This window comes from Seriola dumerili, unplaced genomic scaffold (genome assembly GCF_002260705.1).
Source record: "Seriola dumerili isolate Sdu_G_001 unplaced genomic scaffold, Sdu_1.0 BDQW01000331.1, whole genome shotgun sequence".
Taxonomy (NCBI): Eukaryota; Metazoa; Chordata; class Actinopteri; order Carangiformes; family Carangidae; genus Seriola; species Seriola dumerili.
Window position 1 is genome coordinate 278,801 of NW_019174586.1, and position 25,285 is coordinate 304,085.

The following is a 25,285-nucleotide window of genomic DNA, read 5'->3' on the forward strand; positions in this document are numbered from 1 at the left end:
ATAGGAACTCAATGTACTGATATTTGACCATTCATAATGGCATGTATCAAAAGAGGAATGTGGGTGGTTTTGTCGAGATCGTTTGTCGCTTCTGAACCACTACAGATGTCAATCACAGAACTACCTAGAGCACCAACGGTCATGACGACAGGTAGTTTAGAAAACACTAAATCTGGTAGTAGGTTGAACATGATCTGTGGTAAATTTTCACGACAATATGAATCAAACATAGAGTGCCCAGGATTGTGAGAGAGATAATAAACTTGGAGTTTTGGTTGTGCACCTATTAGTTATTTTTATAAGACATACTAATAATAATGAAGACACGAAGCACGCGAGAGACGACTGCATATAATTATGAGGGTTTCCACTACCATCCCAGAGTTTAAATGTGGCCATTTTGGGTAGGGTTCCTGGCTCAGTGAAGTTAACTTGTTTACCTCAGTTATTCGTTGATTCAACCCCGCTCATTGTCCACTTGGCTTTGAGCGGTTTTTGTTCTTACATAACCAATGGCTTAAGGAGTCCCAAGATACCAGAAATCCGTCTTACATTACTGTCCATTTGTAGAATGATGTCGCGTGGACTGTTCTACAACAGCAGCGTGCCCATCTGTCATACCTTACATATTAGGTTATCCACAACTAACACCTATAGTTTGCCCGCACGAAGCAACACGTATTCTGACTAGTTGTCTACACTTCGTTGCTCATCAGGTATACATCGCACGTCCATCCAAGAAGACAGGTTGCAAGGATAGGCACAATCAAGAAGAGGAAAGGAGGCTGGAAGACGCAATGATTGCAGCAGAGGAGCCAGAGCTGGCAGGCAGGATAAAAGCAGTAGAAGGAGACAGCAGGAGGGAGAAACATCAAGAGGGTAACCCGAGCTCCATTGACCACCATACTCGCCGTCGCAGGTCCCACCCAGCCATACTGGAGAGATTTAAGGCAGTTTAGAAAATGTTTGAACAATCCTTCACCTTTAGAGCATCTAAAACTATTGCACTCAGGGAGATCACACCTTTAACTGAGACATATTAGTGCTAGCGCAAAGAAGAGCAGTGGAGCCGTACACCACTGCTCCACATCTTTTCAGCCCCTTTGTATTATTCGCCCATGTGCCAAGAACTTACACGGTCTGCCGCCGCGGCAATCAAGAGTCACAAGTGTATACTTGTGGGAAATCGAGTTTCTGTGTGTCGTGATCGTGTGTGTATGTGTGTGATGTCGAGAAGCAAAACATCTAGTAAATTTTGTCAGACCAGGAAGTTTTGAATCTATTCATGTTGATTCTATGAACCCTCGTGTGTTTTGAAGTAAGCTGCAATTGTAACAATCAATCAGCGCTCAAACGCATGAACACAGTGAGAGTAAGCGGGAGGATCGTGAGTAGCAGAGGAACGTCTTTGTACTCCTTTCTCACTCGCTCTGAGTGAAAGTGGAGAAGCATTTGCTTTATCACTGTATAGGAACAACAGAGAGAACTCCAAACGAAGAAAAGCCTCCGGAAGATCTTCTTTATGCAATCCGAAAATACCACAAATGTTCTTTCTAATACATGGACGGTCTGAATGGTAGATCTTCGCTCGTTGGTTACACTTCGTCTGTGAAAAATATGCGCTGACAATCTTATATCATGTCGCCTTATCGAGATGTACTTGCTTACAGTTCTCTAGAAATTCTTCCATTACATATTCTCTATATCCCATCTGTATAACACAGCGACGTTATAACATAATAACTAAACCCCACAAATCATCACTGGAAGTTTACCACTCTTGTGTAGATAACCCTACTATCAACATCTTAAGTGCTGTTCTCAATAACGTCTCTTGGGCAAGTCTATACGCAACCTTTTTTTTCCCCCGCTATGTTCTATGAAAGTCAGATGAAACCTAATTGTTTAAGGTTACATCTCTCCGCTTGCCTGCCTCTTATGGCTCCAAGGTACGAGTTTCTCCTGGGAAATCGCTAACTTGCCGGATGTAAGCCTCAACTAGTCATGAGAGTGGAAAATCTTGTCAAAATACAGCCGGCCATGGTGCACATCTGTGGACTAATTGTGTCTGGGTTCGTAATGGGGACCGTGTGTGTGACCAATATTCTGTCCTCTTTCTTGGTTGAGAAAGATGTGTGCGCCTGCTGGTAGTATTGCTGTTCTGACTTTTTGTGTAGGATTAGCGAAGACAGTTCGATGTTTGTGGCCTGCAAAACCAAGTAGACTGGTCTTGTGGTGTAAAGATTCAGCGTTCTGTGGCTAGCACCGTGTTGTCCGGCACTGGTTTTTAGCGGCACACCGAAAAACTCTCCTTTGTAGAAAACGCACACTTGTAAATCTTTTTGCATGGGTAGCTCCATGGCCTTGTGGGAATGCGTTGGCAGTCGGTATTGTGACCTCAGCAAAATTTGTTTCCAACGACTGGCGGGCTTCTGCGTCTCCTCTCTGTACTTGTTCTTCCCATCTACACTGTGCCGACGCGTTTGTCTGCTGGCAATGCGCTGAGGTTAGTCTTCTCTTTTTTCCCTTTTTCCGCTCCCCCTCAGTTTGTGGCTGTCGGTTTCAGGCTTTAACAGGCACTGTAAAGAAGAAACAGCAAAACTTTATGCTTGGATTGAGTTTGAGTCTCGTCTTCGTTTAAACAACAGCTCATGGAGCAGATAGATAACGATATACATTTTTCATTCCGATATTTAAAGTAGAATAAGAAGGGTATGCTGGTGGTGTATAGATAAAGAGGACTAGTAAGTAGCAAGAGTGATTTTGCCATGGTGCTCATGGCCTAAGTTCTGCTGGGCCTAATAGAAAAGGACTAATGCAGCCATGTAAAGAGCAGATTAGCTATGTGTAGGATTATTACCCCATAGTGCTCTCGAGTAGTTCACAAAGAATATAGTGTGTGGCCAGTTCATGGTGCATGTCACTGTTGGGGTTAAAATGTGGCTCTCCTTTCGCTAAGGATGGGGAAGTTCAAAAATAAGGTTGTCGTCAGAAAAGTCACTAGGCATCCTCCAGTCATTAGGCATTGGCCATATTTGATGAACCTGGGTCGCTCCCCGCTGCGTGTAGAAAGTTTCTACAATGTAGACATTCAACTTTGTTTACCGGCGCAGCCTAACGATTGAATTCGAATAAACGTCTCCTGATCGAAGGACACTGCTAGGGCTTCTTGGCGGTTAAAAGAGCGTGTTTGTCTCGGAATTTAGCCCGCTTCCTATCTCTAATTGAGTAGACTACTTAACAAAAAGTCTCGGACCCAAATAATCCCAACCCTACAACCCTGGTTCATGTGTCGACATTCCTGTCAAGTTTGCGGCTTTTCATGTAAACCAGATATTCAAGACTACCCAGCCATTTGACCTTCAGGTGCATGGTACTAATTTTGTTACAACATCTGTGGTAATCAGTTAGGGTTCTTTGATATTAGCACGAGCTCAATGTTCTTTCGGCACGTCGCTTCGCGAGTTCGAAACATGTTCTCCTGTGCCGTGTGGGCACGCCCAAGGTGCACATGTACAGGGTGTCCTCTGTTTTTTTTGCAGCCAGTTTGCTAAAAGACGTACTAAAATCCACGTTACCTGGTTCTTAAACTGCACCATCACACTAATAATACCTTTACTGATCGTTCATGAACTGTCCTGAATGGGTATAAGCAGCTTACAGTTATCTAATCCTCTCAGTGGTGTTCGGTTAGAGATGTTCCATTTTCTATCATCCCCGGCTGGAAGTGGTCAGCGTGGTCGTGGTTTTCATTGGCAGTTTTGTGAGGCCTCTTGGGTCTTGTTCCCTCGAGTCCTGTGAAGGCCAGACCCCCGCTAAGGATGGTCGCAGAAGTCAACACGACGCTCATCACCGTGTGCTAATCAGAAAAAGTGGAGCCGCGTCAGACCATGTGCTTCCATGAGCTGCTCTAATCATGTGAAATTCGGATACAGATCTGTTAGCTCGAATTAGAACTTGATCCTTCGCTTTGAGATCCCTTTGTAGCGTGATTATTGTTACGTCCATTCGTTTTGCATATGAATATGTAATAAGTTGCTTATTTAAATCCACCCTTTATGTTGGTTGTGGTGTTTGAGGGATCATTACTCTAGTGAAACCATAGGAAGGTCTCGAAGAGAATTTCAGTGTTCATACCACTCTCCAGATTCCCTGACCGACACATCCACCCCTGGACGTAATTTCCCCTACACACCACCGGTCACCATGTCTGTTCAGTTGTAGCAGAGGTATATGACACTTTTGGCGTTATGTCCTCGTTTTATATTTGTGTTTACTCCCTATTGTAGGATGACAGTACTCTTTAAGGTTGAAACAAACTTCCATTCCCGGCCTGCTCTTTGGAGTCAGTCCCGAGTCAGCTATTGGATAACGGATTAATTGACTCCAAAAGTGCTTGGAAACCACCTAAATAATTGTCCTACATATATTCTAAGTACAGTCCAAGTGGATGGTATCTATGCTAAGAGGTCCTGCTTACAGTAGATATTGATTGGTTGTACGCGCTGCGAGTTATTGATCTAGTGTCATATGGCAAAGCGGTGGCTCTGTGAAAAGTTGTCTGGTTATAACATAAGTAGGCCCACTAACCCACACTTTACAAGCCTTGCCTTGGTGTAATGGGGAACTGATCTCGTGACTTGCGCACAAGTATTTAAATTGGCCTGATCATTGTACGGCAGTAAAGTCGAGTGCTGCTCGCCACTCCCAAATAGCACGAGACTTGCAAGTAGAGCAGGAGTGAGTGAAGTAGGTTGGGGAGAAGTGGTAAGAAAGATAGGAGGCGCGGCATGTACGGCATCGCAGATGTTGTCTCTTGGCGCCGATATCAGACCCTGTGGCTCTAAGTATTGTTCCTCTTGGTGATATCACAAAGGAGGTGCTTAGAGGAAGAAATAGAAGGAAGAATAATGAGCACCAGGGTGTAAGTGAGGGAGTCGCGAAGTCAGGTCACTACGGACTCCAGAATGGGAAATATAGCTTGGGGTCAGGCTGAGTGTCTCAAACTCCAAGGCGACTGTGGAAGGAGAAAGGCCACAATCATGAAACAACATTAGGAAATGGAATCACTCTTGTCCTCTAACTCATTTGCACACACTGGAGTCCCATCCTTTCGGTCCCCTGCTTTCTTCGTGTCACAACTTCTTGAATTGATTTTCCCTCATTGGGTTTTTTTTCTATCCATGCTTCCAATAGATTATTACTAATCTTTCCCTATCCTAGCTAGGATTTACACAGTGCTGTCTACATGTGTTTAAATGTTTCCGATTCACGGCTAGCATATTGCGGTATACCGCACGCGCCTTCCTCCTACATAATTGAATGAATATTCCTTCACATTGGTGTCCCATTCTAACTTGTTCTTAGTTGTTGTCGAACAAACCCACTTAACGGCCGAATGCCTTGTTCGCACTCATTCGCAACCCACAAAGATGGCCTGTTCCTCCCTCTCTTTGTGTGTCGTGTGTGCTGTGTGTGTGTGTGTGTGTGTGTGTGTGTGTGTGTGGTGCGGTGATGTGTTTGGTGTGTGTGTGCTGTAGTGTAGTGCGTTTGTGTGTGCTGTGTGTCGGTGCTGTGTGTGCTGAGGGGTGGTGCGCATATTATGCCAATTGCTCAAAGAAACTAAAGTCAGGTGGAACAGTGTCCCAGAGGAGATGATGTGCTACACAATTCCTAAATGTATAGATCATTCAGGCAGATACCAAAGACGCAGTACCATACATATTCACAATAGCTTCATGCATCGGAAAGATCTGCTATTATCTAAACTTATCCGTCTTGGATAGTTCTTTGTTTGCTGTGACAGTTCATGAGTAATCATATGGTCCTCACACTGTTTGTTGTATTGCTGTATGGCATGCATGTGCCTTGCACATTGTTTGTTAATTGGTAGCTCTGATAGCCATAGACTTTACCCGACCGCTGTTTCTCGGAAGAGCCATTCTCGACGAGGTCATAACTTGATGTCAATTTTGTGTAGTATAAGATAGCTGTACAATATTACAGTATGAGTTAAACTCCTAACTTTAATAACTCCCATCATTAAAGAGTCCTGCGGACAACTTCCAATAAGGGACAACAATCAATTTTTTAGATGCAGTAAAACTGATATGTTGGGCGGCGTTCACACATAGCACAGGTGATTATTCATTAATGGGCTAGATTCCACGCACACCCAAAAATGTGGTTGTTGTTACGCCAGCCCATTGATTCAAAGACAAACTGTTCACTAATTGTTCTACACAAACACAAAATATTGTACAGAAAACTGTTCTTCTTGGTGAGATGATGAAGAGCGGTGAACTCCCGTAACTTGCATGCGACTAAGTGTCCCATAAAATAGTGTGATACAGTTGGTTATAGTCAAGGCCACTTAGCTCACCTTAGAATATGGAAAAACTACTATGAAGCGGGGTATCGAGCTTAACATGTTAGCTGTGTAGACATCCACAGGCCTCCCCCTCAGGTGACTGTCTTGTTTTTAAATAATCTTGCGTGTGTTTCAGGTCGGTTTTATGCAAAAAGAGTCACACCTGATGATTATATAAGTGAACTCCTCACATCCAATGGTCGTCTCCGGGTGGGGTCCTCTCTACTGTGAATTTAAATTGGGTACCGATCTATTACTGCAAATTTTTTTCAACATAAATAATAAGGTTCTTTGTGTGTGTAACGTCTGGGATGCTCCTGTTTGTGTTAGTTCTGCAACGTTCAAGGTGGTTTTAGAGCTTCAACGTATGATTGACTTATGTCGTGTTTAGTAGGTGGAGAAAAATGGTGCCCACAGCAGTTGTGTTTTCGCCCGGTGAAGGCTTAGTAAAAAAACGACTGGAGCACATTTAACAATCAATTTGCTTGAAAAACTGTCTGTGTCTGCAGTTTCCAAAGGACTCATATGGAACATTTGTAGAGGGTGTTAAGTGTGTGACTATGTGCACTCAGGCCTTTGCGAGCAGCACGTGAGGTGCAAAAGATGAAGAGAGAAACATTGGTTGTATCTTTCCTGGTACCCGCAGTATGACAGGCGAACGCTGAGACATCACGCGCAGAGGCAGTGCACTGGACATCGGCGCGGCAGGATGATGTCGGCTGAAGGAGACTTGTGACGGGGCTGAGGAATCATCGCCAGACTGCTTCAATGGCTTAAGCCCACTAGGAGCAACCAACGGAATTAAAGTAATTCATTGGTGCTGTTGGTGGAGTGTGTGGTGTGGTGTGCTGGGTGGAGTGTGTGTGGGTGTGATGTGGTTGTGCTTGTTGCGATGGCTTGATTGGTGGATGCGAATGTATATCATGAGTGCTAGTATTGTGTGCATAAGTATGATCTAGTCGATGTGTGTGCTTGGTGCGTGTGGCTGTAGTGGTGATTTGATAGGTGTCAGAGTAGAGCTGAGATAAAGTTGACACCCGTACACTACAGATGTATTGTTGCGCATGTAGCTTTAGATTTGAGGCAGGGTTGGCTGGGAGACAATTTATTGCGGAGGCGTGGTTGTGGTGGAGATAGAGAGTGTGATCGTGACCGGAATCCTAATAAGCATACCTCTTTTACTGCCTCACGTGCCAAAGGCCCTTTTTCTCACCCCAATCACCATCCCACTTTTCCAGGATTCCAATTAGAATATTAAGTATTTAATAAAACAATTCGTTGCACTCGAAGTGGCATGGAGCTAGGCTGTGCCCACTGATGGAATGCGCCCTAGCCCGACACCTCTTAACAACATTCAATGGCACATACGGAATCTTGCCACAACATAGGCTCATACAACCACAAGGAGAACAGAGTTAAGTGAGCAATTGAGCCAATCAAAAAATAGGTGAGCCAACACCGCCGAGACCGATTTTAAGATTAGACTGTTTTGACTGCCCCCGTTCTGGTGGATTTAAGGCCACCAAGTCCACTGAACACTCGAGAGGTTCGCAAAAGTAATGTGAGAGAATATTAACAAAACACACCAAGATGTTTAAGTGGATGACTGGTTCAATCAGTTGTGTCAGAGACGACCGCCATGAAACCCGATCTAAGCCCACTATCGGAAAGGATGGTGAGCAATGTACACAAACTACAGATCAAAAAGAGGTGCTATTCCTCAGTCCAAATAACAGTTCCTAGAAGATAATAACTAGTGCAATACTATGGATCATTTTGCATGTTGATTTATTTGAAATTTCAAAACTGGAAGATTTTAACATGTTTTGCGCAGAGATTTGTGATGTCTAGTGTAATGCTAGGTCTTTCCCTCTCTCAAAAATAACGGGTGTGTTTGTCGTTAGTAGAATGGTTTAATCGATATCCCCCTGATAACGTCATCAGTATTTAAGTCGCCCAATTTAAAAGATGATCCAGGTGTAGCTGAGTATGCCCTAGCAGTCACCTGTCCTATATCATCGGGTTTGATAGCTAATTTTCTTGTGCCAAAAGCTGGGCCCACTCTTCTGGCTCTCGCAGTCTGAGAGAATTAGGATCCATCCCTCACTCGTCCATGCCAAACTCGTCAATTCTCCGGCGTTGAGTGCTGAGAGGCAGCTTGCAGCCGTAAATTACGCGAAGCGAACGAGCTTATTGCAAAAAGCCAGCCGCAGAGCTTAACATGCCCAATATATTGGTTTAATTGTGTGGGAAAGAGAAACACACTGTACTGTATATTATCTCCGGAGGAGAACGAGGTTTTGATCTTTAAAATCTAGCACATTGGGTGTGAGAAAGAGTAGAGCGGAGATTACTTGATAGCAGATGTGGGTTGTGTGTGTGGAGTGTGCGTGTGTGTGGTGTGAGAACAATGAAAGATAAATTAGTATTTAATCACATCCTCAATATGAATTTGACTATTTGATCAACCTGTTTTCTGCCTGAGCGCCCAATTGAAATGATGAATTCTATTTGTTTATTGCCTGCGGTCTGGTCAAAGGACGGAATAACTAACTCCTTAATGTGTTAGTAAAACCCAGATGGACTTCGAATGGAAAGACACGAGTAATACAAATGATATGGGTGATGTGTTGGTACTCTAGAGTCCGCTTGCTGCCCTTAGTCCCACAGGCCGCCCTCGTGCTTAATGCCGAGGGACGTAAAGAGAAGTAGAGAACGCCATACGCCACTGGGCCTTGCAGCATTACAATTAGGTGAGCGATCACCGAACCAACTGCGGGGACCTGTAAATTTCGATAAACAGGAGTGAAGAATGATCATTACAGAGGAAGTGTCAAGGTGACGTTCCGTCTTGACTCCTTATAGACTAGATGTTCAAGATTTTTTCTATTCCACACATCTACATTGTGGTTATTATGCCACTGATCTATAACCACTCTGAAGGAGACCTTTGTACGCTCATATCGAAGGATACATCATCTGGTTCCATGTCGATCATACACATCTGAGGTCTCTATAATAAACCATTTATCCCTGTCAGAATCATCAGCCTGTAGTTTTACCCAAACAAGAGGGTTTGTGTTTTGATATTCCTGTCTCTGTGTCCATCTGTTTTGCATGGCTCAGAGACTGTGGGTTGTGTGTATATCTCTTGGCCATATGTTTGCCAGGCCGTCAATTCAATGCAACCAAATTGCTGGCATAATCTGAACAAAAAAGAAGAGGGATGGGTGCATGGGTGGGTGTAGGCCAGTCAAGTAATACTTTAAGTAGCGGAGAGAGCAACGGCGTGGAGGTGTGTGTTGCGGAATGTAGGAAAATAAAGAGAAATATAACCCAAGGAAAATAAAGCTAGAGTAGTGGGTAGAAAGTTTAAGGAAGTGAGATCACTGAGCTGAGAATAGATGACATGTATGAACTACTGGCTAAAATAGAAGAAATCTGAATCATTTAAAGTCCCCCTCCACTTCAAAAAATATGGCTTTCCCTCAATTGTTACTTCACTTTAAGTTCTCCATGTATATCAGGCTGTTTTCAAAGTTCCATTCCGCTGACTGAGGAGAGGTTGCAAAACTTGCACATATGAGCCAATTCGTGCTAACATTGCACACTAGTTGGGAGGTAATCATGGCAAGATTACACAAGTGTGATCTGAAAAACTTGAAAACCAATGTGCACTTAACTGAGAGGAAAGTAGTAGAAAGACATGTTTCCGACATGGTTTTATACGTAGTAGTAGTAAGAGTTAATAAAACTATATAGTTATTATAATCATTCAACTTTTCCCATTTTTGATTAGTGGAAAACAAAAAATTGAACATGTTTTTCACATTAACTGGCCACAGCCAGAAGTCCATGTCGTCGTGTGTTGGCAGAACACCTCCCTGCACGAGCTCTAATTCCTGTATTGATTTCGTGTGTCGCAGTGTTTCAGAGGACCATGTAGTTCTGTTTAAGCACTACATAGAGAGACCAGTAGTTGTAATTGTGTTAGGTATTTATCTGCTTGCGTCTGTCCTGCTCCCCAATCCTGTCATATTCGCTAATTGGATTACTAGAAGTATTTTTCTCTTCTCCCTATGTCTTAAACGTCAGATGTGTTAGCATCACTGTTTGTGCGAAATAATAAGTCAGGGCAGCAAGTACCTGCAAATGCAAAGAGTGTAAAGTTGTTCGAGATAGTAACTTTGTTAACATGATTTCCTGGTGTTTAGGAAACTCATGGCGCAATCCTATGCTGAGTGGGAAGGAGTGTCCAGATGCCTATGAAGTTATAGAGCAAGAGAGAGAGCCTGTGTGTAGTGGTGGTGGTGGTGGTGTGTGTTGTGTGTGTTGAGTGTTTGTGATAGTGTGTGTGTGTGTGTGGTGTCGATGGTGTGGTGTGTGTGTGTGTGTGGTGTGGCTTGTGGTGTCGGTGTGTGTGTGTGTGTGGTGTGTGTGTTGGGTGTCGTCGTGTTGTGTGATGGTGTGCGTGTGCACACACACACACACACACACACACACACACACACACACACACACAGGCTCTCTCTCTTGCTCTATAACTTAATGGCACTGGACACTTTCCCACTCACATGGTTGCGCATGAGTTTCCTAACACCAGGAATCATGTTACAAAGTTACTATTCGAACAACTTACATTTTCATTTGCATGGTATTGCCTGACTTTATTATCCACAAAATGTGCTACACATACAGTTTAAAAAGAAAAGGGAGAGAGAAAAATACTCTAGTATCCAATTAGCGAATATGACAGGATTGGGGAGCAGGACAGACAGCAGATAAAGTACCTAACCACATTACTGGTCTCTCTATGAGCTTACAAACAGAACTACATGGCCTGAATGAAAATCAATACAGAATAGAGCTGTGCGCAGGAGGATGTTCTCACACACAGGACATGGACTTCTGGCTGGCCCAGTAATGAGAAAAACTGTTCCAATTTTTTGTTCTACAATAAAATGGAAAGTTGAATGATTATAATACTATATATTTTATACTACTTTATACTACTACTATAAAACCATGTGAAACAGCTTTCTACTACTTCTTAGTGTAAGTGCACATTGGTTTCAAGTTTTTCAGATCACACTTGTGTAACTTGCCATGATTGACCTCCCAACTAGTTGCAATGTTACAGAATTGGGCTCATATGTGCAAGTTTTGCAACTCTCCCTCATCAGCGGATGAATTTGAAAACAGCCTGATATACAGTGAGAAACTTCAAAGTGAAGTAACAATAGGGAAAGCATATTTTTGAGTGGAGGGGGACTTTAATGATTCAGATTTTCTTCATATTTTAGCCAGTAGTTCATACATGTTTCATCTATTTCTCACTCAGTGATCTCACTTCCTTAAACTTTCTACCCACACTCTAGTTTATCTTCCTTGGTTATATTTCTCTTATATTTTCCTATTCCGCAACCACACCCTCACCCGTTGCTCCTCTCTTAAGTATCTTGCTGCCCACACCCACCCTTGGCACCCTCCCTCTTCTTTTGTTGTTATGCCAGCAATTTGTTGAATTGACTTTGGGGCCTGGCAACTATGGCCAGAGAATACTACCACAACCCACAGTCTCTGAGCCATGCAACAGATGGAACAGAGACAGGAATACAAACAAACCTGTTGTTGTGTGCTGACAGAAATATAGAGACAGTGAGGAACATGGAACAAATGAGTCTCATATGCTACATGTGTTTCAGTATAGAATGAATACCACAAATGTGTGTGAAAAGAAACTGAAATCTATAAATCAACTAAGACATGACACTTTGAAACATCTACACGTTTTTGTGAAGATTTACAGTCCCGCTTGTGTATGTGTACCTGCTGGCCGGGGTCCTCTCTTTCTCCTGAAAGCAGCGCCGGACTGCAGCGCCTCCAACAGGCCATCCATGATACCAGTTTCATCATCCTCTGTAAACACACGAGCAAAACATAATATCAGCAATGCGTCAGCAAAAACTAGAGGAAATCAACATGTGGAGGCGGATTTAAACTTTTATTTATGTCTCACACACACACACACACACACACACGCACAGAACCCGCTTTTCACAACCATGTTATTTTAAATCAATACCCTTCCCCGAAATATACAGACATTTTCTTTCCCAACAACATTGCAGTAATTGGTGGTTTTGCAAAACCCTCCTCCTATTGCTGCTCCTCTCAGACACGCCGGGATACATGTGGGCAGGGGGGTTATTTACCAGCCACATGGCCACTTTGGCAAATTAGCTGTATTAACCCAGATAGGCAGTGACCTAGCTCAGCTACTGTCACTGCTAGGGGCTAAACACTGAACTTTCAGGGAGATAACCTCTACAACACAAACACACCCTTATTGGAAAGACACATCCACTGACACCAAACCTGCACATAAACTCATTAAATCAAAACACTGCAAAATGAGTAATTACAGTTTACAGTTAGAATGTATTGACTGGAAAGGACCCTTGTATCTGTGTTTGTGTACAGGCACAGTTTGTATGGGTGGTCTCATGGTGTGTTTGTTTACATCCACATTCTCTGCACAGTTTCAGTGGCTGGTGGCCTTAAATCACAGAAGGGGGCGTCAAACCAAAGGGGTGTGCTCCATGGCAATGCTGCTGTGTGTACATGTGTGTGAGTGTTGTCATGATTGTTTTGTGGGCAGGATTCAGTGGCACAGCTCAGCGCTCAGGCAGATGGTTTTAATTATTTCTATTGGAACCTGAAAAGAGAGGGGTCTGGAAAAGGGGGCAGTGGGGCTGGGGGTTAAAGGTTTATGTCGTCACCTCCCAACCCCCCCCCCCCAACACAAACACACATACGCACATAGCTCTACTCACACACACACACACACACACACACACACACACACACACACACACACACACACAAACACACACACACACACACACACACACACACACACACACACACACACACACACAATATTTAATCCTGCAGTAAGCCATGAAGCAGATGGCCAGTGGTCTCGCCTGTCACGTCAGAGAAAGTCTCTCTCATACACTCCCCAAGCCTTGCAAAGCTCACATACACCCCTCAATGTCCATGTCCTGGAACTGCACAGACAGTTCAAAAAGATGTAGGCCATGTTTTTCTCCTTCCGGGGAAACACATCTGGCACATTTCCACTTACACTAATCACATGGTTGGCTTAAACCACTGGTGGAAGCACAGAGACACACAAACCTATTTGTGAAAATGCACTAGAGGCAGTAGAGGGACCACACAACGACCTAGTGTGTATAAAACAGGCTTATTGTTGACCGAGTGAACTCCCAACTAAAACTAGACAGTCCTGGGGCCTGTGTACTCTGTAACATTGTACATACCGCTCATAGTGTTTCCATGTGAGTGTGGCCTTGGGCAACACTATTTTATGAAGCCATATACGAGTCTTCTTTCATCAAAGAAAAGTTTTACAATATTTGGTTTGTTAGCAATTAGTAACAGTGCTAATAATGGGGGAAAAACACACTTGTTGGGTTTAGTCCCTTAATGATAATCATGTGCTTTTGCCAATTCATGATTTTTCTATGGAATAGATTTATGGTTAATGGTTTATTATTGACAGTCTAAACAAAATCAATATTGAACTGGCCTCAAAACAGGGGTAAAGTCAGGCTCAGTACAACAATGCAGCACAAGCATGCATACAGCATACAAACAGGATGATATTGCCTGAAGCAACAAAGAACATAAGACGGATTAATTAGTGTAATAGCATTAGATCATGAGCTTTTGAAGATGTCTCTTTGGATCCGATCTACATTGGAATGTGCACACACACTGACACTTCCTGTCTGACATGCATATAGCGCCGCACGCACGCACGCACCACACACACACACCACACAACACACACACACACAACACACACACAACACACACACACACACACCACACAACAACACACACACACACAAGAGGACAGGACGCATCTTGGTTTGTTGGAGCAACAGCATCCCTAGTGGTTGTTCACACAATAAAAAATGAGGACACAAATGGAGAAATTCACATAGAGAGGTGGGATAACAAGCACTGGGGAAAAAAAACAGAGGAAAAAGTAAAGAGCAGGACAAAGATGGACAGTGTTCAAATGAGTTGAGGACAGATTTTCCATTTTCCTAATGTGTCATGATTGTGCCTCTCCTTCACAGTCGCCTGGAGTGAGACATCAGGCTACCCAAGCTTATCCCATCTGATCCCCTCTCTCACCCTGTGCCTTTCTCCTCTCTTCCTCTAACCTCCTTTTCCAAGAGACAACAACACAGTCTAATCCCCAAGACAGCATCTGCTGCCCTACTCCCCTCCTTCTCTTACCCTCCCCCACACTACTCCCTCACTTGCTCTTTGAGTGGAGCACGAGCACTCCTAGTGGCAGTTCCCATACCAGCAACTGTATGGGTGTGTAAACCAGACATGCACACACCCTTTGCCACATGCATAAAAACACAGCCTCACACAATCTTTTACAGACAGTACTGACACCTAGCTGTAGAAATAAGGAATAGTTGGTTTCCAAGCAGCTTTGGCATATGTCCAATGTACGACAAGCAGGGATGGATTTTTCATTAAAGAGTATGTATCAGGTCAAATTGGAGCAAAGTTCTTACTTAAACCACAGATGGTGAATGTGGACTTTTGGGTGTGCCAGTCTGGTATGCTGAATCTTGAACTTCCATGTTTTACAAGAGTCTAACAACGTGAATAAAAGCACTTAATTCTCAAAAGATGAGATAATAATAATCTACAAAGACTCAAAGAAGGATCAGTTATTCACAACAACTATCATCACATGCTGAGCACATGTGAGGCTCCTCTGAATGAGCGTCTGTCTGTCTGGCTTACAGAGGAATGACAAGGCCACAAACTGCAAACACACACTGACCTTCCAGGGTTTAACCAACAACTGGGATATTATGTTTACACATTCAGACAGTTCATGAGATAGTAAGGGTATGTGAGTAGAACAGTAGGTGATAGAAAGGAAAAAAGGGAACTGGGAAGACTGTCAGCGTGCGAAAGACTAGCTGCTGAAAACAACCATTGTGTAATAGCCATACAGTATGAGGGTTATAAACAAATGCAGAACAAAGACCAGGTGTGTGTATGCCGGATTTGTGTGTGGTTGAATTTAAATAGGGGGGAATTGAATGACTACAGGCAAGGGCAGTCAAATATGCCACCTGTATGTAAATGATCTCTAGCCCACTAATGCACATACACACACACATCTTTGAAGCACTATTATGTTCTGTTCATGCATGCCTCTAGAGACTGAACATGAAACCTGACTACTAGCTTTCTACCACAAAATGTCTACTCCATACTTTTAACACCGAGACACAATATTCCAAGCAAAGTGCTGTTTCTTTAAGTGCCCTTTAAATGAACGACAGACACAGGGGGAGGGAAAGGAAAAAAAGAAGAGGGAGTGATGGAAGAAAAGTAAGGAGAGGAGAGCAGAAGCCAGCTGGAACATGGGGCACTAGGAGAAAGGCCAGAAACAGAAAGAGTTTTTCTAAAAGAGGTTCGCAAAACAGACGCGGACACACACTCACACACACAGACACACTTTGGCCAACACAATGTTTCTCTAACACAAAAGCAAAGCAAAACAGACACATTCACAAGAAAGAGACAGTAATTTTGTCACACACATACACACACAAATACACAGAGTGCACTGGGGCTGTTGCAAATTTTGACTGTGGAGTCCCAGGAGAACCCGACTGGAGCCAAAGAGAGGAGGAATGTATTAAAACTAGGTCACAGTCTCAGAGAGGGGGAAAAAAGTGCCTGAGCATAAATGTGTGTCTACAAGGCAGGATTTGGGTTTTAACTCTGTGTATACGGGGATGAGAATGTTTGAATTTCTGTGTGTTACATAGGACAATATAGTGCTAGCATTTTTCAGAGTAAAACAGCATCTCATAGAGGGGATGAAACATGTTTTTGGTGATAAAGAGATTTAGGCTTCCTTTGAGTTCTCTTTTATAGAAGCAAATCCCCTTTTCACCAGAGGAGTGAAAAGAGGTCAAAGAGTTCCTTGTATACATCCTCCTTACCCTCACTTTCTGTGGCGCTTTGTTGTTACTTGCTTACTTCAAAACACGGGTCATCAACATTAGATTAACTCTGGTCTGCAAATACTGATGGTTTGCTCTTTCACACACACACATACACAAAGACACACACACAAATATTCCACAGAACTGTGGACTCTGACTGCCCCCAACTGGAATCTGAGGGAAATACAAAGTGAAAGATGTGGAGTGTGTTCCTCTCTCTTTCAGTCACATGCAGGTAAAGAGATATGATCCAGCAATTGTGACCTGCGTTGATGTCAAGGAGCTGGTTCCTCTTGAGTTTCTCCTCCTTCTCCTTCTCTGCTTTTTCCCTCGCCAGCTTGGCCCTCTTGATCTTCTCTTCAGCCTCCTTCCTCTTCTGATTCTCCTTCACTGCTTGCTGGTGAGGCGAGTAAGAGAGAAGGAGAAAACATCAGATGGTGTGGGGGCAAATATAGTGTTAGTGTGGATAACTAATATTAAGTTGACAGTGACTCTTTGAACACAAATTCAAAAAGACAGATGTAAGACGGATCTGTTGGATTTCTTTGTATGTAAACAAAACCTCAAAACCAGTGCATGGCGGTTATCAACGATAACTGGTAAAACAAGTTACTTCCTGCAGGAACCCTCCCAAATGGCACATTTAAACCTGATGTATAAACTCATAATATAATGCAGTCTCTCTCTCTCTCTCTCATTATTATTATGTCAATACTAATAGGTGCACACACTCCAGTTTTTTCTCATCCTGGTTTGACATTTGTCTTTCATCTTTCATCTACCAATTTTTTTCTAACTCCTGTGTATGTCTTTGTGCTGTATGCGTAACATTGTTTTTTGAGGGTGGTCAGGAAAGACTGAAAACCACACCACTCCTCTTTTTGAATAATATCAGACATGAGTTTGTTCATTCACAGGCATAAACAGTCACACACCTGAAACATGTTTTTAAAGGTGTTGAGGTCCCCGAAGAATTCCTCTACAGACATTTTTTTCGGGTCAAAGACAAAACAGTCTCCAAGGTCAGTATATTGTTTCTCCATATTCTTATGCATAAGATCCAGCTTCTCATACTGCTCATGGGCACTGATCACAAAACTGTGGAGACTTGGTGTTAAGGAACATAGAAACAAAATCTCTATGAATTGAATCTTTATACAAACACACTCTTTCCAGTAACTGCTGAGCAATTGTATTAAATAGGTAACTGAATAAGAGGATATGGACATCTTCTCTGCAAACAGGTCCTTGTCATTTTGTGGAGGAGGGAAGGTTTCCAGATCCTTCTCAAGGTTCTTGATCTGACGGCCCATCAGCTCTAGGTTCTTCTGAATTGTCTCTGCAGAAACTGCGGGGGGCATGAGGGAAACATTGATGATATTGAGCACCTTCATACCTTGCATCCACCCGCATACATAACTTATACATACATAACTTAGCATATGTGCTTTTTTTCATATGACTAAAAGTGTTGCTGTGAATAAGGGAAGGGCATATCGGTATGCAACGCCACCAGCTGACCCAGCGGGAGCATGTTGTATCAACAAGAGTGTAAAGAGTGATCATAAGGTGTGATGCTCTGTTGGGAAAGAGATGTATATAGGTCAGTTAGACGTCCCGTGTACCTCTGCTGGCCTTTTCCACATGGATGAGCTCATCTGGAAAGCTCATAATCTCAGGATACTGCTCCTGGCACACATCAGCCAGGAAATGAAGCAGTGTCTGCTTCAGATCAGCTGATTTGGTGTCACGCAGCTGATTGGAAGAAGAACTGATTAAAAAAGGGTAGACTGAAAAGGTAATCATTCGCAAGTTATTCAATGTCTGCATGTGATGTTAGTGTTTCACACTTTTCTGTTTACAGCTTAGTGGAAATGGATGTGTGAGTAAGATTGTAGGTTTCCAAAATTACAGCATTTATGCACTTTTGTCTGTGTGTCCATATTGCCTATTCTACAATACAGAATAAGATGAAAGATTAGAATTAATACATTATAGATATCACTGCTGTTGCACTAACTTTGTGTAGTATTAACTGTATTGATGAACAAATTGTGGGAGCATCAGTACGTGTGTACATCTGTGTTACATATACACTACATACAGAACCTAAAGCTAATATTGAACAGGCATAGGGGAAAACCTTGCATGCTATTGTCTATACACACATTTTTCTGTAGACCTCCTCTTGTCAATCAACTATCATGGAATAACATGGCATGGGAACAGATTCTGTTTTTGTTGAATATGAAAATCAGATACAAATTATTGAAAAGGTGAAAGCTTTACTCTTTTGGGGACCATTTCACATTATGTATTGTATGTCAGCATATCCACACTTGACCTCCAAGAAGTACTCAGCATGTAATACTAAATGCTGTTCTAGCGAAATCATTCTGTTTGTTTGTGTATGCATGTAGTATGTCTACGCCTAATACTATACCTTGCACAGGTATGATAGGGAGAAGCCGAATGCTTTTCCATTGCGAGAACCAGAGTTCATGTAGTTCCCGACAAGAAGGATGATCTGCAGCAGCTTGGAGAAGGTCTGGCTTTGCCTGAGCTCCTCACAGGCTGCTGTCACAGAAACCACATCTGGCTTAATGTTGTTAAGCTGCTCCTCAAACTGCAGCTTGAACAGGATGGCCTGGAGCCGTGGCATCAGTCGCTTCACGCTGGACATCTGGAGAGAGAAAAGAGGGTGAGGGATTTGACATCCATTCCTGGTATGGTTGTTGCCACATAGATTGTGTGTGTGTCAGTGAGTGTGTGTGAGTGAAGGGGATTTCATCCATTACTCACATCTTCCACAGTTGAACAAAGGAGTCTTTGTTTAACAGCATGAGGATTTTCTACGTCTAATATCTTGACAATTGTATAACTCTATCTTACCATTTCAACATTTTCTATGCCTCATTAGCCATCACACTGATTTCCCTGCTATGTTTGTGGTTAAGTCATGTCCAAGTCAGCAGGGAATGAAAACTATATCTATTAAAAAAACAACAAATAAAGAAGAATTGTCCGTCTGTTTGTGTGTGTTTTTTTTTCATTTTGTGTGTGTCACTTCTCACCACTACTCCAAACTGTTCGGACTCAGCCAAGTCATCATATTCATCCTTCATCTCTCCCAGGACACTCAGTTGCTCTGGTGCTGGCAGTTGTTTGACCAGGTTCTAAAAGAGAGAATATACATGGCTAACAGGATATAGAGACACTTATGTTTGTGCCACTTATATGTGTCACAAACTACTCCTTGAACAAGACACTGGTCTACACAAAATACAAAGACAGACAGATTGACCCTTGAAAGAAAACTTCTCTTGGTTACTGAGCAGCAACCTTGAAGTTGGCAGAGATTCAATGTCTTGCTGAAGGACACATGAAAAGGCAGGAGTATACTTGTTGGGCACTTAGCTCCCTGTAAATTGGTAGGAGTATTTGGCTGCTACAGGGCTCCAGTCAGACAGCACAGAATAAACAGTGGATATAAGACGTTTACTTATCAACTTTTAGAGTGTTGGTTATATACATTACATAGTGGTATAGTATTTTGAACAAACACAAATAAACAAATACATCAATAAACGACTGTGTACTTTGGAATATTAACAACCAATATAACTAAATGCATTCAAAGGGCGTAGAAGTGAAATTATATCTCCTCCCTTATACAACGGTAATCAATTACCTATCTCCATTACGGCTACATTAGCACCAAGCAATTAAATCCTGTTATCTATATACACACAATGATATGTTGAGCTACCTGCAATAGCCACTTTGCTAAACTCCACAGCAATGCTAGCCCATGAGCCGGTTAATTATAATGTTGAAATAAATTTTCTGTGCATTAACAATGATAACATAGCATCAACTACATAATGTAATGAAAGAAATACAATGGGACAAGCTAATTATTTCTGCTGCTTTGGTGATGAAGCAGAATGGAAAAAAAACTATGTTAAGTGCCACTCTCTCATAACCACAATAACATCCCTGAACCTTGACGATTCTCAACAATACTATAAGCTCAATACACTGTCCTCCTTCTCATTATTTTCACATTTTATTCCACAAATAAATATATATAAATAAAACTGATCTACTCTTTAAGGCAACATGGAGAAATATCATGAGGAAACCTTGTGTACAGACACCAAGGCAGATCTGAGCTCAGTACCTGAGCCATGGATTCCGTTAGGATCTTCTCATTGACCTCCAGGATGGCATTCTTGATCTCTTCATAAGGGAGACGGAATGATCCCAGGAAAATTGCTGCATGAGCAAACACAATTGACAGCACTTAGTAACTTAGTAAGTCCAATTGGGATTCAGTTGGACATGCTTTATTGCTGACATTTCAATTAAGGAGATCACTAAATGCACTTGAAGAGCCAAGCCATTGGTATGGGGGTATCAAGGTTTCAAACATGTGAACTTCTGCCAGTGGACTTACACAGGTTCTGTGAAGCCTTGGAGTCAAGAATCTTCAGCTCCTTCACCTTCTTCTTCTGCGGCTGCTTCTTGTCATCTCCTCCATCCTGCTCTTTTTTGGCTGGAGAGGTAGACAAAGAAATTGGGAGGGGGATGGTAATATACAGAGAAGAACAGAAGAAAGAGGAGACTTTGTTAGAGATCACACTTCTTGGTAACTTTCTTAATGCAAGATGACTAGTACTGCTGGATATGAATAGAAATAATGTTGGAAAGAAGGCCAGTAGTGAAATCAGTGGGTTCTGTAAAACAGAAGTGGATTAGAGGGGAAGACAGAGGGCCTATATGATGGCTATAAAAACCGACAGACTTGCCATGGCCTTCACTTTTTTCACTCTCTCCTAACTGTATGGTGTCATGGAGGTGTTAGGTTTATTGTATCAGTGACCTGGGGTAAGACTGAACTACTATGAAATGGCTATAACACTGGGGGAAAGATGTCCCTGGTGCGTGTAGGTCTGGTAAATATGATCAGACATTTGTTAGCTGAAGGCATTTAAAGTTTGCTGTCAGCTTACACACATGTATATATGCGTATACAGTACATTCTATTGCACGCACGCACACACGCACACACACACACACACACACACACACACACACACACACACACACACACACATTGACAGAAAAACTTCACATTAACTTGTTCTGACAAGGTCAGGATTGTGACTGTAAGGATGTGTCAGTGTGTGGGGGTGAATGTGCACTAGATGAGAATTGGGAGTGAAAGATGAACAAGCACATGGGTTTGACCACATAACAGCCCACTGTACAGAGGCACATCAGACCTAAGGTCAGCTGAGAACTGGATGTCACAGTTGCTCACTTGCTTTAGCCAATATTATCCAATCACTCTTACTCAATTTAACATCCATCTGAAAATGAAGCACAAATAATGTATGTCATGCTTAGCGCTAAAATCATTAGTAGATCAACAATGACATCAGCAACAACAACAAAATTAACCATTTAGTCATTTACAAGGTATGTATACCAAACATTTTCTGGTTATAGCTTGTGAAATGTGAGGAGTTTCTTTTGTTTCTATTATAAATGAAATGCCTTTTCAGGTGTGGATCAGACAAAGTAATTTTGAGAGACTGGGGTAAAGCCCTAGGAGTATGTCTCAGTCTAAAAACCACAGCTATAGCTGTCCACAAAGTTTTAAAAATCCTACAGGAAACAAACCATTTCTCATCCCTTGTACAAAAAGTACAATAAACACTGGAGCATGTTCATCTCTCCTGCATACCTCTGTTCCTCTTTCTCTTTAGGTTTTTCTTAATCTCTATGCAAGACTTTTTCTTTGCTTGTCTCTCTGGGCCTGTGTTATCTTTGTAAAAACCAGACAGGAACTGGACACAAGAATTACTGTCTGGAAAAAAGCCAGCAACAATGCTGGTACAGCATATAAAGTATGAGTATGCGGTGTCTCTTTGTCACTTTCTGTCTGAAACACACAGACAAACAATATGAATCAAAATAGGCCCCGTCGTGCTGAGCGGCCCACCTGTTTCCACTGCCTTCCACTGACCTCATGTAATGACATCAGACACTACAATTAAGTGGCTATATGACCTGAAACTGCTGTTACCACTACAAAATAATGACAACAGACTTACTTTAACTTTCTACACATTAGTATTACTAATGTCTGCTGTCCATCCTTACTGTCCACGAGATTCACCCCCAGCTCTTTGTATTTTTGGCTTTTTTTTAATTTTTTTTATTTGTCAGTCATTCAACCATCTTTTCCCACAATCCATCCACACTCAACTGCAGTTTGTTAGATTAGTGCGAAATAGTCTCATACAAACAGCAACACTAAGTATTCTCCAAGCAGTCACAGAGACAGCCACTGCAGCATAACATCTCATTCATCCATCTGTCCATCCTTCCATATGTCCAGTCAAACAGTGTTGTGTCTTGATGTGAGAGGCCAATCAGTCTGACAGTGTGTTCTCTCCAGTCTAGGCCTCTTAATGAGCTCCTCATCTCTCCATTTAGCCGTTCATTTAGAACACACACGTACACACAAAACGGTCAGTCAGTGGACTGTGGCCTCAATAAGTCCCATTGTTTCACTCAGTGTCAGCCTCAGCTTTATGAAACTCCCCTCTCAGAATCAACCATCACTTGTGTCTAAAGTCTGACTTAAATTTAACTACAGGTTGACTCAAACTTTAGAGAAAACTGACCTGTTTGAACTCTGTACTTCTACCGTTTGCATATAATTTCTGTTATATCAGTGTAATCAGCCATGTGTATCACTACCATGAATCAATAATCCTATTGTGTGCTCAACGCTCCAGCCATAGTCCCTGCTGAGAGCAGGAAACCATAGCAGGAAGTCAACCATTACACACACACAGGATAGGAAACTCCATCAGGACATCTGAGAGGAAACAACATAAATATCTTCGCACAAACACATAAACACAGCTGAAAGGTTAGGAAAAAGACTCAAAGGAAGTGACTTGCATCCACAAATAAACATCTCAAGACAGAGACACAAACAGGGAGACTGATAATGACATAAAATAATTCACTTCTTGAAGATAGTGTCATCTAGATAATGAGGGAACCTCTAATATCTCTAAAGATAATAGTGAAAGAAATAAATACATCTAAGAGTAACTATAGTAATATCAGTAAGAGCTTAAACCCCTTAACACCCTGGATACACAAACAGATACGCACATGGAGACTTGTACAATGACAGATACTTGCTACAGTGCAGATGAATACTTTATCTGGATAGTATATAATCTGAAGAAATGACAATCCAGTAAGACTGGGACTTAGTGACCTAGTGCCGGCATCATGTCACTAGGTCAGTGTGAGTGCGTGTGTGTACCTCAGAGAGATGGAGAACTGGTGAGGGAGCATGTGTGTTTGTGTGTGTACATCCGTCCTATAATAGCTACAGAGCCAGCTGCGCTCCAGCCAATGGGATCAGGCTTAGCTATGTTGACATCATGGCTGATTCATAAAATGGGGTCTGGTGTTCAGATTGTAAAATGGCTGCTCCGTGGTTTCCACATGCACAGCCAGCTTATTTCATTTATGAGCCAATGGCACCTCTAGTGGTGGCCATGGCGCATTGCACCATGTTAAACTTAGTCATTGCTGGGGAGGAGAGGAGATGACAGAGGCAGAACACACATGTGAATAGACACACACCGACACACACACACACACACAAATAATACTCAAGCACATACGAACACACTTGTGGAGTGCTGACATCTTAACATCCACATGTTTTATTGTCCCAGCTGCCTTTTTATACCATCGCACAAAGAAGGATCCTTTTCTGGGAACAAATCCCTACCACCCATAACACACACACACACACACACACACACACACACACACACACACACACACACACACACACACACACACACACATCTTTTCCTGGAACACCTCCCCCTCATCTCCCCAACAGCTGCCTGGCACTGAGAGATGATAAAAAAAAAGGGGGGGCTGTGTCTGTGTGTGCCTTTACACGCAAACATACGTATGTGTGTGATGAAAGAAAAACGAAATTCTTCCATTTCTGACTTCTGTTTCTAATTAAGAGGAGGAGGGGAAAAAAAGGGAAGTGAAAGAGAAAAAAAAGGAGAGAGATGGAGGGGGAGAGGAGGCGAAGGAGGGGTACACAGAATCATGAGGAGCCAAGTCATGCAGAGGTCTCTGTCAATATGTAACTAAGTGTATGTGTGGGTGTGTGTGTGTCTGTCTGCACAAAGAGGAGTCTGTTTATCAGTCAGCAGACCTGAGTGTATCCTTCACCCCCCTCCCTCACTCCTACTCCCTTCCTCTCTTGTTCCCTCAGTCCTTAAAAGGAGAAAATGTGTGGTGGGGAAGGTGATGCGTAGCCAGGCTTGGAGAAAGAATAGAAAAAAGAAAAAGACAGATGGAAAGAAATAAAGAAGAACATGATAGTTAGGAACACAAAGGCAGAGACAAACAAATAGAGGAAAAAATGTATGGTACATGTTCATCCCTGACTCTAAACTATGGCCTCAACTCAAAAAATAGTTTCAGTCCTCTCTCAGAGGGCACATCCTCTTCTCTTTTCTATCGCTTTTTTACTCTTTTCATGCGGTCTATTCATCCTGTCATCACCACTCCCTGCTTGTGGAACGCTAGTTTATTTTTAACCCACTAAAAGCTTTCAGATGATGAACTCTATTGTATATCTGTGGCGCCAAGAGTGCTTTTCATGGGCCCTCTGGTGGCAAGATAGGAGAAAAACATAATATTAACTTTATATAACTTCAAACTAACTTTTTTTCCATTCAGCATTCCAGGGCTGGAG

At 42.5% G+C, this 25,285-nt stretch overlaps 1 protein-coding gene across 1 annotated transcript in view; it reads right to left on the reverse strand.

The window, feature by feature from the left end:
- Positions 1-24,055, reverse strand: part of LOC111232552 (protein diaphanous homolog 1-like) — a 36,122-nt gene extending 12,067 nt beyond the window's left edge. Inside the window, exons 1-10 of the mRNA XM_022760126.1 lie at positions 24,040-24,055; positions 20,918-21,016; positions 20,642-20,736; positions 19,533-19,634; positions 18,902-19,141; positions 18,084-18,213; positions 17,682-17,806; positions 17,394-17,558; positions 16,723-16,855; positions 12,200-12,289 (exon numbers count right to left, since the gene is read on the reverse strand). Of these exons, the coding sequence (XP_022615847.1) occupies positions 12,200-12,289; positions 16,723-16,855; positions 17,394-17,558; positions 17,682-17,806; positions 18,084-18,213; positions 18,902-19,141; positions 19,533-19,634; positions 20,642-20,736; positions 20,918-21,016; positions 24,040-24,055 (1,195 nt within the window). The remainder of the gene's footprint in view (positions 1-12,199; positions 12,290-16,722; positions 16,856-17,393; positions 17,559-17,681; positions 17,807-18,083; positions 18,214-18,901; positions 19,142-19,532; positions 19,635-20,641; positions 20,737-20,917; positions 21,017-24,039) is intronic.
- Positions 24,056-25,285: the final 1,230 nt, after the last annotated feature.